Genomic DNA, 14,535 nt, shown 5'->3' with positions numbered 1-14,535 from the left:
TCTCTTCCTTTTGAGCTGCTTTGGGACTTTTTTTTTTGAGTCTTCAGTAAACAGGTTGGGGGGGGGGGGGTAATAAAAGTCATGGGTGTTTGTATGTTATTCGGGGCTCCGCCCCTACCATCCAGGCGCTCACAAAGATCCTGTGAAAACTTTAAATCTGGGCAATCAGCTGACGGTCGGCTCCTGTATAGAAAGCTGCACCTTCAATACATAACCCCTTAAAATAATCTCTTCATGTAACGACTTCCAGCTGGGCTTGTGTTTATGAACAGCAGCCAATCTGAGTAAGCAGAGCTGCACTGTAAAGCATGGTGACCAACATCAGCCTGATATGGGGTAGATTACAGACTCCAATAAATAATACAGATAAGGCTTAATTCAGATGGACGTAATATGGGCAAACTTTTTAGAAAGGCCTTTTTGGGGGAGGGGGGCATTCTTGATTAGACAACAATCCAGATTACATGCATCTCTGATCATAGCCGTACCCCAATAGAACTGAACTGCAATATCAAGCATGGGGGAAAAGTCATTGCGGCTGATCGAGCCTGTGAGGAGACAGGAGGTGGATTACAGACGCCAATATACAATGTGGCTAAGCAGGGTCTCAATGGAGCAGAGATGCAACGTAAAGCATGGTGGAGGGCTGGTAGCGCTTATAGACATCCTGAATATTAGCGGTGTACACACATTTTGGAACATGATCGCAGATGAACCTCATTGGATGGATTTCTGTTTCAATATAACCCGTTATTGGACCAAGGGGTGGCGTGTCCCAAACATCCCATCTGCCTTTCAGGATTCTGAGAAAGATGGGTGACAACCTTATGGATTGACACCCAGCTTTCCCAGAAACAGCAGAATGGAATGTCAGAACTTTATGGAAACATTTACTTCATTATGATGCCACTGATCCCATCCAGCTGCGATAACCCCCATGGTGCTCTTAAAGGGACACTCCAGAGAAAACCCAACCTTTCCAATAAAAGTTTTCCAGACTCTTGAGAAATAAACTGCATGGTCCAAGCTTCCCGGGCCGCACCGGCATGAGTCCAGGAGGCCGTCTGGTACCTGACTTACCCCTCCCCCATCTGCGGTGACTACCCTGGAGACCTATACAAGTCGCAGGTAAAAATGGCTGCCAGACTCTGGAACAGGAGAAGGAAAGGGATTTATTACCAACACGACCGCTGCTGAAATTAGTCGTTGACTAAAAGATGCAGTCCCATGTAAACAACACGGCCGCAGTGATGTCATATTCAGGTGGTCACGTGATGTGATCACCGCCTCTCCGATCACATGATTAGATTATATGACATCACACTCATCAGGAGATACAATGTATATTACGGAACATTTGTCAGCGCTGGTCATGCGGTTTTGCGGCGTGTAGTAATCAGACGCACAATCGGCGCAGTTCGCCATCGTACACGTGGATTTTATTAACATTAACCAAACAATAAAGCAGGAGGTTCAGAAGTCCCGACCCTCGAACATAAAAAACTGAATATGATACAGAGCGGCGCACGCGGCGGCGGCTCACTGCAGGTTGTGGATCATCTCCTCCTTGGCGATCAGGTGCGTCGTCTTGTTGACCAGCGCCATCAGGGAGTTGAGTTTCTGCGACCAGTCGTTCAGGAGGTCGTTGGGGTCTTTGGGCCTCTGGAAGTTGATTATTCCGGCCAGTCTGTCCACTTTGGCGTAGATGGTTTTATTGACGACTAAAGTCGAGAGGAATTCTTCAGACTCCTGGAAAGAAAGAGGAACAGATGTAGACGACAGCGCCAAAGAAACGGGGGCGACATTCTACAGAGCCCCCCAGCAGCAAGAGACTACTTCCTACGCCTCACAATCTATAGGCTGCAGCCTTTGAGGAGCCAGGACCCCATTATCAAGGGGAAACACCCAATCAGAACCCTGCAAAGTCGCAGGGGGTGGAGTCACCACACGGGGTGAATGGGTTCACGTCGTGTTGCCGCTTACGTCTATGGAGAGATCCAGGAGCTGCGCCATCCTCTTCCTTGTGATCCGCGTGTAATATTTCGCCATAATTCTTATATTCTGTAATCACATGAAAGACTTGGTGAGCGGCCGCAGTGAATGACCCCCGACCCTCCCCCACACACGAATGATGGACATCTACAGTCAGGCGTCACAGTAATATATTACTCGCTGGGCGGTTGGGAGCGGAGGCGTCTGGACACGGGTGGCGGCGCGTGCAGACCCCAAAAGACAACTCCTATACTACACAATGGCTACAGAGATCAGCGTCACACAGGGTAGCGGTAAATACATGACGAACCTGACAAATAATGAGAAGCTCCACTACCCCTGTATTCCTGTCTGCAGTAGGGGGCGCCCTGACAAATAATGAGAAGCTCCTCTACCACCCCTGACCTCATGTCTGCAGTAGGGGCACTGATATATAATGGGAAGCTCCTCTACCACCCCTGACCTCATGTCTGCAAGAGGGGGCGCCCTGGCAAATAATTAGAAGCTCCGCTACCCCCGTCCTCATGTCTGCAGTAGGGGCACTAATCTATAATGAGAAGCTCCACTACCCCCGTCCTCATGTCTGCAGTAGGGGCACTGATCTATAATGAGAAGCACCGCTACCGCCGTCCTCATGTCTGCAGTAGGGGCACCGATCTATAATGAGAAGCTCCGCTACCACCGTCCGCATGTCTGCAGTAGGGGCACTGATCTATAATGAGAAGCTCCGCTACCCCGTCCTCATGTCTGCAGTAGGGGCACTGATATATAATGGGAAGCTCCTCTACCACCCCTGACCTCATGTCTGCAAGAGGGGGCGCCCTGGCAAATAATTAGAAGCTCCGCTACCCCCGTCCTCATGTCTGCAGTAGGGGCACTAATCTATAATGAGAAGCTCCACTACCCCCGTCCTCATGTCTGCAGTAGGGGCACTGATCTATAATGAGAAGCTCCGCTACCCCCGTCCTCATGTCTGCAGTAGGGGCACTGATCTATAATGAGAAGCTCCGCTACCCCGTCCTCATGTCTGCAGTAGGGGCACTGATCTATAATGAGAAGCTCCGCTACCCCGTCCTCATGCCTGCAGTAGGGGCACTGATCTATAATGAGAAGCTCCGCTACCACCGTCCGCATGTCTGCAGTAGGGGCACTGATCTATGAGAAGCTCCGCTACCCCGTCCTCATGTCTGCAGTAGGGGCACTGATCTATAATGAGAAGCTCCACTACCCCCGTCCTCATGTCTGCAGTAGTGGGCATACTACAACACTACACGGTGTAGTTGCAGCATAGTGTGCGGTACGTACGTGCTCCACCACTCGGTTCTTCAGGTCCTTCCAGTGTTTCTCTCCCTGCTCAGTGCAGCTGAAGACGTCTGTGGCCGCACTGTCCAGGGAACCTTCCCTCAGCTCCTTGCCGTACTCCTCCACCAGCACGCTCCACCTCATCAGCTCCATAGTGGTGAAGAGCTTCAGCAGATCCCTGGAGAGAACAGGCGGAGATCAGCGTGTTATCTGTGGCGTTACATAGGACTGCTCCTCATGACCATTCGATAGGCCTCTTACTTGTACTTGGGGATGTCTTCCAGCTTCTTGTCCGCACTTATCCTGTGCACCAGATCGGACTGCTCGTTGTCGTACGGCGACAGGATGACGTATAAGACGACGCTCTTCAGAGTCTGCAGAGAGGTCACAATTATCAGATGACCGCGATAATGAGGCGCGTCCTGCGGGGGCACAGATCACAACTCACCTGCTGCCACTTCTCACTCTCCGCCTGGATGCAGGGCGTGTCGTAAATGGCGCGGTAATGCTTACATATGGAGAGGTAGGAGCCTTCATGCTGGTCCACCTGAATCATCAAGTTGTAGTATTTCAGCTTCAGCTGCTGCAGGAATCAAGGGAAGGAATTAACATGGCGGCACATCAACCATTACCAGGAGGAACTACAGAATCCAGGAAACAAAAAAAAGAAAATGGGTCCCCAAGTCATAGCCAGCTGAACCCCATCATATCTCTAATCTGCAGAACTACATCCTGTATTATCCTCCAGAGCTGCACTCACTATTCTGCTGGTGGAGTCACTGTGTACATACATTACATTACTTATCCTGTACTGATCCTGAGTTACATCCTGTATTATACTCCAGAGCTGCACTCACTGTTCTGCTGGTGGAGTCACTGTGTACATACATTACTTATCCTGTACTGATCCTGAGTTACATCCTGTATTATACTCCAGAGCTGCACTCACTATTCTGCTGGTGGAGTCACTGTGTACATACATTACATTACTTATCCTGTACTGATCCTGAGTTACATCCTGTATTATACTCCAGAGCTGCACTCACTATTCTGCTGGTGGAGTCACTGTGTACATACATTACATTACTTATCCTGTACTGATCCTGAGTTATATCCTGTATTATACTCCAGAGCTGCACTCACTATTCTGCTGGTGGGGTCACTGTGTACATACATTACTTATCCTGTACTGATCCTGAGTTATATCCTGTATTATACTCCAGAGCTGCACTCACTATTCTGCTGGTGGTGTCACTGTGTACATACATTACATTACTTATCCTGTACTGATCCTGAGTTATATCCTGTATTATACTGCAGAGCTGCACTCACTATTCTGCTGGTGGAGTCACTGTGTACATACATTACTTATCCTGTACTGATCCTGAGTTATATCCTGTATTATACTCCAGAGCTGCACTCACTATTCTGCTGGTGGAGTCACTGTGTACATACATTACTTATCCTGCACTGATCCTGAGTTACATCCTGTATTATACTCCAGAGCCGCACTCACTATTCTGCTAGTGGAGTCACTGTGTACATACATTACTTATCCTGTACTGATCCTGAGTTATATCCTGTATTATACTCCAGAGCTGCACTCACTATTCTGCTGGTGGAGTCACTGTGTACATACATTACATTACTTATCCTGTACTGATCCTGAGTTACATCCTGTATTATACTCCAGAGCTGCACTCACTGTTCTGCTGGTGGAGTCACTGTGTACATACATTACATTACTTATCCTGTACTGATCCTGAGTTACATCCTGTATTATACTCCAGAGCTGCACTCACTATTCTGCTGGTGGAGTCACGGTGTACTTGCATTACATTACTTATCCTGTACTGATCCTGAGTTACATCCTGTATTATACTTCAGAGCTGCACTCACTATTCTGCTGGTGGAGTCACTGTGTACATACATTACATTACTTATCCTGTACTTATCCTGAGTTATATCCTATATTATACTCCAAAGCTGTACTCACTATTCTGCTGGTGGAGTCACTGTGTACATACATTACTTATCCTGTACTGATGCTGAGTTACATCCTGTATTATACTCCAGAGCTGCACTCACTGTTCTGCTGGTGGAGTCACTGTGTACATACATTACATTACTTATCCTGTACTGATCCTGAGTTACATCCTGTATTATACTCCAGAGCTGCACTCACTATTCTGCTGGTGGAGTCACGGTGTACATGCATTACATTACTTATCCTGTACTGATCCTGAGTTACATCCTGTATTATACTTCAGAGCTGCACTCACTATTCTGCTGGTGGAGTCACTGTGTACATACATTACATTACTTATCCTGTACTTATCCTGAGTTATATCCTATATTATACTCCAAAGCTGTACTCACTATTCTGCTGGTGGAGTCACTGTGTACATACATTACTTATCCTGTACTGATGCTGAGTTACATCCTGTATTATACTCCAGAGCTGCACTCACTATTCTGCTGGTGAAGTCACTGTGTATATACATTACTTATCCTGTACTGATCCTGAGTTATATCCTGTATTATACTCCAGAGCTGCACTCACTATTCTGCTGGTGGAGTCACTGTGTACATACATTACTTATCCTGTACTGATCCTGAGTTATATCCTGTATTATACTCCAGAGCTGCACTCACTATTCTGCTGGTGGAGTCACTGTGTACATACATTACTTATCCTGCACTGATCCTGAGTTACATCCTGTATTATACTCCAGAGCCGCACTCACTATTCTGCTAGTGGAGTCACTGTGTACATACATTACTTATCCTGTACTGATCCTGAGTTACATCCTGTATTATACTCCAGAGCTGCACTCACTATTCTGCTGGTGTAGTCACTGTGTACATACATTACATTACTTATCCTGTACTGATCCTGAGTTACATCCTGTATTATACTCCAGAGCTGCACTCACTATTCTGCTGGTGAAGTCACTGTGTATATACATTACTTATCCTGTACTGATCCTGAGTTATATCCTGTATTATACTCCAGAGCTGCACTCACTATTCTGCTGGTGGAGTCACTGTGTACATACATTACATTACTTATCCTGTACTGATCCTGAGTTATATCCTGTATTATACCCCAGAGCTGCACTCACTATTCTGCTGGTGGAGTCACTGTGTACATACATTACATTACTTATCCTGTACTGATCCTGAGTTACATCCTGTATTATACTCCAGAGCTGCACTCACTATTCTGCTGGTGGAGTCACTGTGTACATGCATTACATTACTTATCCTGTACTGATCCTGAGTTACATCCTGTATTATACTCCAGAGCTGCACTCACTATTCTGCTGGTGTAGTCACTGTGTACATACATTACATTACTTATCCTGTACTGATCCTGAGTTACATCCTGTATCATACTCCAGAGCTGCACTCACTATTCTGCTGGTGGAGTCACTGTGTATATACATTACATTACTTATCCTGTGCTGATCCTGAGTTACATCCTGTATTATACCCCAGAGCTGCACTCACTATTCTGCTGGTGGAGTCACTGTGTACATACATTACTTATCCTGTACTGATCCTGAGTTATATCCTGTATTATACTCCGGAGCTGCACTCACTATTCTGCTGGTGGAGTCACTGTGTACATACATTACATTACTTATCCTGTACTGATCCTGAGTTATATCCTGTATTATACTCCAGAGCTGCACTCACTATTCTGCTGGTGGAGTCACTGTGTACATACATTACATTACTTATCCTGTACTGATCCTGAGTTATATCCTGTATTATACTCCAGAGCTGCACTCACTATTCTGCTGGTGGAGTCACTGTGTACATACATTACATTACTTATCCTGTACTGATCCTGAGTTATATCCTGTATTATACTCCAGAGCTGCACTCACTATTCTGCTGGCGGAGTCACTGTGTACATACATTACTTATCCTGCACTGATCCTGAGTTACATCCTGTATTATACTCCAGAGCCGCACTCACTATTCTGCTAGTGGAGTCACTGTGTACATACATTACATTACTTATCCTGTACTGATCCTGAGTTATATCCTGTATTATACTCCAGAGCTGCACTCACTATTCTGCTGGTGGAGTCACTGTGTACATACATTACATTACTTATCCTGTACTGATCCTGAGTTATATCCTGTATTATACTCCAGAGCTGCACTCACTATTCTGCTGGTGGAGTCACTGTGTACATACATTACATTACTTATCCTGTACTGATCCTGAGTTACATCCTGTATTACACTCCAGAGCTGCACGCACTATTCTGCTGGTGGAGTCACTGTGTACATACATTACATTACTTATCCTGTACTGATCCTGAGTTACATCCTGTATTATACTTCAGAGCTGCACTCACTATTCTGCTGGTGGAGTCACTGTGTACATACATTACTTATCCTGTACTGATCCTGAGTTACATCCTGTATTATACTCCAGAGCTGCACTCACTATTCTGCTGGTGGAGTCACGGTGTACATGCATTACATTACTTATCCTGTACTGATCCTGAGTTACATCCTGTATTATACTCCAGAGCTGAACTCACTGTTCTGCTGGTGTAGTCACTGTGTACATACATTACATTACTTATCCTGTACTGATCCTGAGTTACATCCTGTATTATACTCCAGAGCTGCACTCACTATTCTGCTGGTGGAGTCACTGTGTATATACATTACTTATCCTGTACTGATCCTGAGTTATATCCTGTATTAATACTCCAGAGCTGCACTCACTATTCTGCTGGTGGAGTCACTGTGTACATACATTACTTATCCTGTACTGATCCTGAGTTACATCCTGTATTATACTCCAGAGCTGCACTCACTATTCTGCTGGTGGAGTCACTGTGTACATACATTACATTACTTATCCTGTACTGATCCTGAGTTACATCCTGTATTATACTCCAGAGCTGCACTCACTATTCTGCTGGTGGAGTCACTGTGTACATACATTACATTACTTATCCTGTACTGATCCTGAGTTATATCCTGTATTATACCCCAGAGCTGCACTCACTATTCTGCTGGTGGAGTCACTGTGTATATACATTACATTACTTATCCTGTACTGATCCTGAGTTACATCCTGTATTATACTGCAGAGCTGCACTCACTATTCTGCTGGTGGAGTCACTGTGTACATACATTACATTACTTATCCTGTACTGATCCTGAGTTATATCCTGTATTATACCCCAGAGCTGCACTCACTATTCTGCTGGTGGAGTCACTGTGTATATACATTACATTACTTATCCTGTACTGATCCTGAGTTACATCCTGTATTATACTCCAGAGCTGCACTCACTATTCTGCTGGTGGAGTCACTGTGTACATACATTACATTACTTATCCTGTACTGATCCTGAGTTACATCCTGTATTATACTCCAGAGCTGCACTCACTATTCTGCTGGTGGAGTCACTGTGTACATACATTACATTACTTATCCTGTACTGATCCTGAGTTATATCCTGTATTATACCCCAGAGCTGCACTCACTATTATGCTGGTGGAGTCACTGTGTATATACATTACATTACTTATCCTGTACTGATCCTGAGTTACATCCTGTATTATACTGCAGAGCTGCACTCACTATTCTGCTGGTGGAGTCACTGTGTACATACATTACATTACTTATCCTGTACTGATCCTGAGTTATATCCTGTATTATACCCCAGAGCTGCACTCACTATTCTGCTGGTGGAGTCACTGTGTATATACATTACATTACTTATCCTGTACTGATCCTGAGTTACATCCTGTATTATACTCCAGAGCTGCAATCACTATTCTGCTGGTGGAGTCACTGTGTGCATACATTAGATTACTTATCCTGTACTGATCCTGAGTTATATCCTGTATTATACTCCAGAGCTGCACTCACTATTCTGCTGGTGGAGTCACTGTGTGCATACATTACTTATCCTGTACTGATCCTGAGTTATATCCTGTATTATACTCCAGAGCTGCACTCACTATTCTGCTGGTGGAGTCACTGTGTACATACATTACATTACTTATCCTGTACTGATCCTGAGTTACATCCTGTATTATACTCCAGAGCTGCACTCACTATTCTGCTGGTGGAGTCACTGTGTACATACATTACATTACTTATCCTGTACTGATCCTGAGTTACATCCTGTATTATACTCCAGAGCTGCACTCACTATTCTGCTGGTGGTGTCACTGTGTACATACATTACATTACTTATCCTGTACTGATCCTGAGTTATATCCTGTATTATACTCCAGAGCTGCACTCACTATTCTGCTGGTGGAGTCACTGTGTACATACATTACTTATCCTGTACTGATCCTGAGTTATATCCTGTATTATACTCCAGAGCTACACTCACTATTCTGCTGGTGGAGTCACTGTGTACATACATTACATTACTTATCCTGTACTGATCCTGAGTTATATCCTGTATTATACTCCAGAGCTACACTCACTATTCTGCTGGTGGAGTCACTGTGTACATACATTACTTATCCTGTACTGATCCTGAGTTATATCCTGTATTATACTCCAGAGCTGCACTCACTATTCTGCTGGTGGAGTCACTGTGTACATACATTACTTATCCTGTACTGATCCTGAGTTACATCCTGTATTCTACTCCAGAGCTGCACTCACTATTCTGCTGGAAACAGTCAGCGAGTTTGTGGACACACCCCTAACAGCTTAGCTGAGCTCCCATAATACAGGGGGGCAGTTAGATTTCCCTACATCAGAGGACTGCACGGGGCTTTGTGTAATCATTCCCAGAATACAAATCATCAGATGAAGTGGTGTGCAGGCACTGAACTTGCAGGGAATGCTGGGAGATTTCAGCTCTGAAGCATAGTACAGGCCGGTGGTGTATTTGCTGCCCTCATGGGGTCTTTACCTCGGTGTTGTCGTCCTGGAAGAACTTGGTGTTGATCTTCTTGCTGATGATCTGGGTGCGGATATAATCCTTCACCGCCACGCATAGGCGCATCTGCTCCAGGATGAACTCCACCTTCTCCTTCTTCTCCATTGATCCGTAGGTCTCCACCTAGAACCGCCCGGCAGATTTTACAGGGGAGGAGTTAGAGCCGCGTTACTACCCCGGGAGCGGTCCGATGAACAGTCAGCGCTCGACCCAACTCCACAAAAATACATGAAAAAATTCTGAGCCTAAGGATGGAGGATTATGGGAAATATTGTGTCTTTGAAGGGGAGAAGCGTTGAAAACTCCTGCTGCTTCCACTTATCTTTTGAATCAGATTGGTTAACCCTTCCAGGACCAGACTCATTTTCATACTTTTGTATTTTTTGGCTGGCGCGGTCACGTGGGGGCTTCATTTTTACGGGACAAGTTGTACGATGGGGGTGAAAGTGGAAAAACCAGCAGTTCCTCCATTTTCTTATGGGTTTGGTTGTCATTGTGTTCACTGTACGGTGAAGACGACGTGTTACCTTTATTCTGCGGTCGGTACAATCACCGCGATACCAAATTTATATCGTTTTTATTATGTTTTAGAAACTCTAAAAAAATGAAAAAGTTTGAAAGAAACAAAAATGTATTCACATCGTCATATTGCGACCCCGTAACGGTTTATATTTGTGTACGGAGCCGTGTAAGGCGACATTTTGTACGGGAAGAGGGGTTCGTTTTATTGAAACCATTTGGGGAATGTCGGGGATTTCGATCACTTATTATTCAATTTTTTTTTAGGGTTGAAGTAGCAAAAAAAAACAAAAAAAACCTGCGTTTCGGCCATTTTGATCTTTTCTCCCGCTACGACGTTCACCGTATTGGATAAATATTTGTAGAGTTCGGGCGCGGCGATATCTAATGTGTTTATTTCTTTTTATATGTGATCTAGAAAAAAGCGGGTGATTTCAATTTGTAAAACTTTTTTTTGACATTTTTGTGATTACTATTTTTTAGGCCCCTAGGGGGCGTGAACCTGCGATCGTTAGATCACTTATGCCATAGACTGCAACATCACAGTATTGCCACAGGCGGGTCTCAATAGCATCTCCCTATAGCAGGGTCGGGAGCGTCCACAAGGCTCCCAGAGGAATACACCAGATCCCGCGATCGTGCCGCACGGGAAACGGTGACAAGTCCTAAAGTGAAAATGAAGGCAAAAAAAAACCCCTCAGAGGACGGTGGTCACAACTGACACCGGCATCCAAGGGGTTAAATGCTTGAGATCAGAGAGGTCTCTGATCCCAAGCATTGCCGCTGTGTAGCACAACAGAGTCCTCTTGCTTCAGAGCAGCCGCCATTTTTAAAAATACCCTTTCCCGACGTAAATCGGGATATTAGTGATGGGAAAGGGTTAAATGCCAACATGTCGAATCCTTCTTCAGATTATCAGTGGATCGCAGGACAATACACGGAGCATCCAACATAGAACAGCTGCTGCAGAACATCCTCACCATAAGGCGGGGGGTCCCTCTAATGCTGGAGTGCGCTCCTTACCTGGAGTTCCTGCAAGATGGCCGCCGCCTCCTTCACATCCCCGCTCTGCTCCTTGATAGTAGCCAAGGTGTTGGTGAGACGCGCCCGCTCTATCTCCACATATATCTGAGAACCGCAAGGAAACAGTAAGGTGAACGAGCAGCGCCTCCAGTCCTGTCAGAATAACGCTACTGTCTCTGCTTACTGTCAGTGAATAGAAACTTTTCATTCCACCCAGAGACTGGAAACCCATCCTGACCTCATACTTGTCACAGCTGTGGGTTACAAGGTAAAACACAGAAGCAACACAAAACTCTGCCCTGTACTGCAGGCTGAACACACTTACTTACACTGTTACATTGCAGCAAGCACAGCAGCTGTGATCAGTATTAGGCTATAATAGACAATGAGGCTAAGCCGCTCATCACGTCTAGCCCTGGCCTCTATGAGTGCGTCCAGCCCGCGTCTCGCCCCGGACGAGTGCGTCCAGCCCGCGTCTCGCCCCGGACCGGACGAGTGCGTCCAGCCCGCGTCTCACCCCGGACCGGACGAGTGCGTCCAGCCCGCGTCTCGCCCCGGACGAGTGCGTCCAGCCCGCGTCTCGCCCCGGACCGGACGAGTGCGTCCAGCCCGCGTCTCGCCCCGGACCGGACGAGTGCGTCCAGACCGCGTCTCGCCCCGGACCGGACGAGTGCGTCCAGACCGCGTCTCGCCCCGGACCGGACGAGTGCGTCCAGACCGCGTCTCGCCCCGGACCGGACGAGTGCGTCCAGACCGCGTCTCGCCCCGGACCGGACGAGTGCGTCCAGACCGCGTCTCGCCCCGGACCGGACGAGTGCGTCCAGACCGCGTCTCGCCCCGGACCGGACGAGTGCGTCCAGACCGCGTCTCGCCCCGGACCGGACGAGTGCGTCCAGACCGCGTCTCGCCCCGGACCGGACGAGTGCGTCCAGACCGCGTCTCGCCCCGGACCGGACGAGTGCGTCCAGACCGCGTCTCGCCCCGGACCGGACGAGTGCGTCCAGACCGCGTCTCGCCCCGGACCGGACGAGTGCGTCCAGACCGCGTCTCGCCCCGGACCGGACGAGTGCGTCCAGACCGCGTCTCGCCCCGGACCGGACGAGTGCGTCCAGACCGCGTCTCGCCCCGGACCGGACGAGTGCGTCCAGACCGCGTCTCGCCCCGGACCGGACGAGTGCGTCCAGACCGCGTCTCGCCCCGGACCGGACGAGTGCGTCCAGACCGCGTCTCGCCCCGGACCGGACGAGTGCGTCCAGACCGCGTCTCGCCCCGGACGAGTGCGTCCAGCCCGCGTCTCGCCCCGGACGAGTGCGTCCAGCCCGCGTCTCGCCCCGGACGAGTGCGTCCAGCCCGCGTCTCGCCCCGGACGAGTGCGTCCAGCCCGCGTCTCGCCCCGGACGAGTGCGTCCAGCCCGCGTCTCGCCCCGGACGAGTGCGTCCAGCCCGCGTCTCGCCCCGGACGAGTGCGTCCAGCCCGCGTCTCGCCCCGCACGAGTGCGTCCAGCCCGCGTCTCGCCCCGGACGAGTGCGTCCAGCCCGCGTCTCGCCCCGCACGAGTGCGTCCAGCCCGCGTCTCGCCCCGCCCGAGTGCGTCCAGCCCGCGTCTCGCCCCGCACGAGTGCGTCCAGCCCGCGTCTCGCCCCGCACGAGTGCGTCCAGCCCGCGTCTCGCCCCGCACGAGTGCGTCCAGCCCGCGTCTCGCCCCGCACGAGTGCGTCCAGCCCGCGTCTCGCCCCGCACGAGTGCGTCCAGCCCGCGTCTCGCCCCGGACGAGTGCGTCCAGCCCGCGTCTCGCCCCGGACGAGTGCGTCCAGCCCGCGTCTCGCCCCGGACGAGTGCGTCCAGCCCGCGTCTCGCCCCGGACGAGTGCGTCCAGCCCGCGTCTCGCCCCGGACGAGTGCGTCCAGCCCACGTCTCGCCCCGGACGAGTGCGTCCAGCCCACGTCTCGCCCCGGACGAGTGCGTCCAGCCCACGTCTCGCCCCGGACGAGTGCGTCCAGCCCACGTCTGGCCCCGGACTCACCTTTCCCTCTGTAACTGTCCGCAGCGTGTCGATTAACCTCAGCTTGATGGGAAGGTCTGTGATCTTCTCCACATATGTACAGCTCTGCTGCACCATCTTAGCCACGGCCTGGGACACAAGAAATCCGTGTAAACAGTGAATCACTATCACATCAGCGCCCCCCCAAATGTATGGTACTGGGGAGCGGTCACATTATCCAGGACAAACCATCAATGGGAGTTCTGTGTTGGAGCCATTAATGTAACATCCCGGAGGCCCCTTTAAGAATCACTGTCATAATCAGAAACTAACATAAACATAACATGTCACACTGTAACGAAGTCTTAAAGGGCCCCCACCTGTTTGAGCTGACTCCTCCTCTTGGACAGCAGCATGATGTTCTCGTTCAGCAAGTCCCAATCTTCGGCTTCGTAGCACATTTTCACGACGGCCACCAGGATACGAGACGTGGACACCATGTCAGACGCCTGCAGGACACCGAGTACAGGCTGCTTATACGTCAGGCTGATCACATTCACCCATCATCCGGGGAACTACAAACCCCAACATGCAATGTATACAGTACAAAGGGTCACCATGATCTTTACCGAGCACCACGGACACTTCACATACACCCGGGTGACTAAATGGTACACTTCCCCTTCAAAAGCCAAAGTCCACCATCACGTCTTCCAATATAATTTAAAGGGGTTTTCCATTACCGGACAACGGATGACCAATCCACCG

At 48.9% G+C, this 14,535-nt stretch overlaps 1 protein-coding gene across 1 annotated transcript; it reads right to left on the bottom strand.

Moving 5' to 3' along the window:
• Window positions 1–1,417: 1,417 nt before the first annotated feature.
• Window positions 1,418–14,272, bottom strand: PSMD12 (proteasome 26S subunit, non-ATPase 12). The gene is made up of 9 exons (XM_075847929.1): window positions 14,148–14,272; window positions 13,810–13,917; window positions 11,787–11,891; window positions 10,218–10,367; window positions 3,743–3,877; window positions 3,556–3,668; window positions 3,298–3,472; window positions 1,984–2,061; window positions 1,418–1,749 (listed from the first exon to the last, which is right to left on the bottom strand). The coding sequence occupies exons 1-9, from the start codon at window positions 14,265–14,267 to the stop codon at window positions 1,540–1,542; spliced, it is 1,194 nt and encodes a 397-aa protein (XP_075704044.1). The 5' UTR covers window positions 14,268–14,272; the 3' UTR covers window positions 1,418–1,539.
• Window positions 14,273–14,535: the final 263 nt, after the last annotated feature.

The sequence above is a fragment of the Rhinoderma darwinii genome, unplaced genomic scaffold (genome assembly GCF_050947455.1).
Source record: "Rhinoderma darwinii isolate aRhiDar2 unplaced genomic scaffold, aRhiDar2.hap1 Scaffold_1049, whole genome shotgun sequence".
NCBI classification, from domain to species: domain Eukaryota; kingdom Metazoa; phylum Chordata; class Amphibia; order Anura; family Rhinodermatidae; genus Rhinoderma; species Rhinoderma darwinii.
Note: the sequence above shows the minus strand (reverse complement) of the source record. Positions and strands in the feature narration are given on the sequence as shown.

Bases quoted from the DNA above. Each gene is read 5' to 3' on its own strand.
- PSMD12 (XM_075847929.1), bottom strand. From the start codon at position 14,267: ATGGTGTCCACGTCTCGTATCCTGGTGGCCGTCGTGAAAATGTGCTAC. The intron at 10,368-11,786 runs GTAAGGAGCGCA...GGGCGGTTCTAG, and splicing joins CCATCTTGCAGGAACTCCAG to GTGGAGACCTACGGATCAAT. The intron at 1,750-1,983 runs GTAAGCGGCAAC...CTTTCTTTCCAG, and splicing joins TCCTGGATCTCTCCATAGAC to GAGTCTGAAGAATTCCTCTC.